Source organism: Colias philodice, chromosome 27, assembly GCF_061535455.1.
Source record: "Colias philodice isolate Cphi_HAF_F1 chromosome 27, ilColPhil1 Martin Lab GWU primary, whole genome shotgun sequence".
Taxonomy (NCBI): Eukaryota; Metazoa; Arthropoda; class Insecta; order Lepidoptera; family Pieridae; genus Colias; species Colias philodice.
This window is the reverse complement of record NC_143112.1, coordinates 7,037,259-7,041,235: the sequence shown is the minus strand read 5'-3', so window position 1 is coordinate 7,041,235 and position 3,977 is coordinate 7,037,259. Positions and strand designations below refer to the sequence as shown.

Genomic DNA, 3,977 nt, shown 5'->3' with positions numbered 1-3,977 from the left:
CGGATAAAACCAGCTAGTACTTAGGTACGTCTTGTCTAATTCACTTGTCGATAGTTTTATTGTTGTTAGTGATTGTTGCACAGATTCAATGTGCTAAGTGTTCAACATATTATAACGCTTACTCATAAACTTTGTTATCATTAATATCTTTTTATGTTGAACCATTGTGTTATTTTATTAAGTGTTGTAAACCTGTAAAATTGTTATGTTTTACTTTAATGATATCAGTATAGATTTTTATCGTTAGATATTTCTTCGAAATATCGAGTATGTGTGTTATCAAAATAAATTTTAATGAATTTGTAACAGTATTTTTCACTATCCAACATTAATAATTATTGTAATATGCACCTATATAATATATTATAACCCGTGTATTTATGTCTATCATTTGAGTGACATTACTTTGTATTACAATGTTATCCAAATAGCACTTGACACTAACCTTTGTATTTAAGCTCTGACATTGTATCAACAAAAGACGATAACTACCCTCAAATAGCTCAAGTTCTATAGAAACTTTAAGGTTTAAAAGGTTTTATTTTTACGTTGTATAAAAGTTGAATTTTAAATGTTATTGTATATTAATATCGTGCCATTTGTATTGCAATCATCTTAAGAAAACTAACACTATTAAACACTTAATTAGTTAATAACTATTATGTAGGAAGTTCTTTGTCGTCAGTAGTTTTTTTTTCTGTCTGTAGGTACCTATCTATTTTGTCATCTCTGTAATAAGGAAAAGTGAATTTATTTACCTACCAATTACCTATTTCAATAACAATCTAAAGTCAAGTGCTAATAAAATATTTTCGACCAAAAAAGCCCCTTTCAAGAAGATACTCTATTTTAAAGTTCGATATTCTACGCCAGTTTTAATCCCCTTAATGGCATTGTACATCGACACCAATTACATCACTAGTTAATCGAATGACGTCACTCGATGTCGATGTCTAGTGGTGTCCTCTTTTCGGTTAATGGATGCGTTTTAAGATATTTTTTTCTTGTTCCGTTCGAACATGTCTGATGAAACGGATTGGTTTCGATCGGAGTCTTGATTGCAAGTCATGATTATTGAAAGAAATCAGAGGTTAGTTTTTCTGATTGCCTCGTATTTATATATATTCTATTGTCTACCATAACATTTTTTTTATTGAAGTATTATAAGATACCTATTTAGTTCCATTATTTTATTCCTGTAGATTATAATATTATGAAATTTCAACGATTCGATAGCGTTTTAAACAAAAATCAAAAATATTGTAATTGCTCGTGAGTTTTTGCAAGATCGGCAATTAATTTTGATATAATAGAACCTACAATAAATAATACCAAAAATACATCATGAACATTCCTGTTCGATTTTCTTTACATTGTTCTGGATTTTCACGTAATTATAATTCGGCATTTTTGTAGGATTATTTGGGGTAAAATATATTTAAAAGTTGCTTTCATATTCTACATTTTTATTTAATACATAATTCCCATATTATCTTATGACGTGCATATAATTCTTTCTGTATGTTATTATAAGAATCTTTTTATTTCTTATAATACGTAAGTAGGTATTATTTAATTTCATAAATGTTTAAGAAATAAAAGTAAAATTTCAAGATCACGTTATGGCAATACCGTCACGTCATGGAGTAAGGCGACGAATATGCTGCCTTTGAATCTTGCCAAAGAAGTTTCACTTTTGACACGTGTGCTCGGCATACACGCTCTTTTTTTGTTTATAAAGCTCATGGTTACCTAATTTTGTGAAAACATATTGATGTTTTCAATTAAAATGAGTACTTAAACATAGTTACCACAAACTAAAACAGCCCGTGAAAAATAATGAAACACGAATGTTGTAAAAGTTGAGTGATATTTGCGCAGTGGATTGCGCTCGAATTCAATTTTGTCGCAAATTGGTTAAAAACGACGGTTCTGTCAATATTAGTTAATTCTTTACTTGTTTCTCTATAACTGCTGTATTTGTGTTAGTACTTTTGAATTACAAATGATAATTAACATGGACGTAGTACTAATTCAAAAAGGATGATTGAATTTTGTGTTCAGCGTAGAAATGTAAAGATGTAGTGTGCTCAGAAAAATTATTACAGGCTCTAAGTTTACATTCTTTTAACGGCAAGTCAATATTTTCGTAATTTAATTTTACTTGTAAGTACCAATTAGGACTATGAAAAAACTATTTTTCTAGACGTTTTACTTTGAACAAATAAATAATTCACACTCTCTGTGAATGAATGAAGAAATTTCAGACTAGATACTAAAACTATATTTAGTTAAAGACATCCCAAATACGATTTCTTACAACATTTTCTACAGCATGGATACAGTTTTCTCCCTTTAGTGCGAGTTTTCAACGGTCTATTCGGATCTTTAGTTCCCGGCGAACACATCTTATCATATCTAGACTTGTATCTCTTCTTACAACTAACGTAGTCACTCTTATCAGACTTTTTTCTAGTTCCATAACCTAATCTTGGACACTTTTCAATCCTCCCCATTCTTTGTAGGTACTTCATTTCCATTTTATATTTTTTTATCCTCTCCTTTTCCCTTTTCCGTTCTTCGAGCCATTCGTCTAGTTTGATTTTCACTCTGTCACGGGTTTCCAGTATCTCTTTCAACTTCTTCTGTGAGACGTGTTTCGGTTTTAGAATCTTTTCCATATGTTTCACGAAGTCTTCTTTATTTTTTGGTTTAGATTTACGTCGAAATTCTGTTGTTTCGTTTACGTTTACATTTTCTACATCAGGCGCTTCATCTGTTTTATTTAACTCTTGCAATTGTTCTTTTAGGTCTTTCAAATAATTAGCAGCAAGAATGGCTTCTGTTTCATTGAGTATTTTAAACGACTCGATATTCTTGTCAATAGCATCATTGATTTTGAAGAAAAGATCGTTCTTCTCTTTTTCTAAATCTTCGATTTTCTTTTGTGCATTTTCTTCATCTGCTGTGATATTTTTGATTAAAACAACAAACAAAATGAAATTCACTATGAACATTATTTGAAAGTTTTGAAATAATGCATTTGAGCGTGGATCGGCGTAAAATATTGATATTGCATGTAAATGGAAGCAAGTTATTATTGATAACAAAAATATATGGAACAATAAAAATATTATTTTTGTGTTGTATGTTTTCACATATTTACTCACTATAAATAGTGAGTAAATATGTGAACATACTACATAACTTCGACAGAGATAAATCTCTGTCGAAGTTTAGGCTAACGTGATATTATTATTTATTAAAAAGTTTTTGTTAAATTATTCTGTTATTAATAAATTTTTAGCCATATTCATTTGTAATGAAACTTTATTATTCATAAGTTTTAATATTTTATATAACACATACGCACATATTTTCCCGGAATCCTACTACACAGCGGAATAAAAAGCGGCCATTTTCTATAATATTCCTAGGTAATAAGTCCTTTGAGCTATGTCAGATCACATAGACTCATATAAGTAGTCCACCATAAATAATTCAGAGGAATCATTCACTCCGAAACAGGGAGTTATCTAAATCCATGATACAAAGATATTGTTCGACTGGGCACAATCAAAAAAGTCCGAATTCAGGGACGCAGCGAGCCGGCTGATAAGATAGCGTGTTTCTAGCCCATTTGTATTATTGGCTGGAACCTCTACTATGGGTTCTTGTGGGGAAATCGATTCGAGATTACATCGTGAATGTTTTAAAGAGAGAATGATGATGAGGAAGGAAGGACTGGTTATTGTACCAGTATTTACTTTAACACATTTTATTTTTATTCACTTGCTATGTATGGTGTGTTTCGCCGTATGTAAATTTTAGAAAGCTGTGAAGTATGAGGCAATGTGCTAGCTATTTGTAGATTTATTAGCATAAGATGTTATGACTATCAGATAAATTGTTATTAACCCTTAATTACTCGCGTGGGGTATATCTAATCCCACGGCGTATTTGAAGCGTCGTATCTC

The 3,977-nt window shown here is 30.6% G+C and overlaps 1 protein-coding gene across 1 annotated transcript; it reads right to left on the bottom strand.

Annotated features, from left to right (window-relative positions):
- Positions 1-2,291: 2,291 nt before the first annotated feature.
- LOC149476686 (uncharacterized) lies at positions 2,292-3,017 on the bottom strand. Its single transcript, XM_089711962.1, has one exon. It carries the CDS (start codon positions 3,015-3,017, stop codon positions 2,292-2,294), a length of 726 nt encoding a protein of 241 aa, XP_089568088.1.
- Positions 3,018-3,977: the final 960 nt, after the last annotated feature.

Coding starts and splice junctions, on each gene's coding strand:
- LOC149476686 (XM_089711962.1), bottom strand. CDS start 3,017: ATGTTCATAGTGAATTTCATTTTGTTTGTTGTTTTAATCAAAAATATC.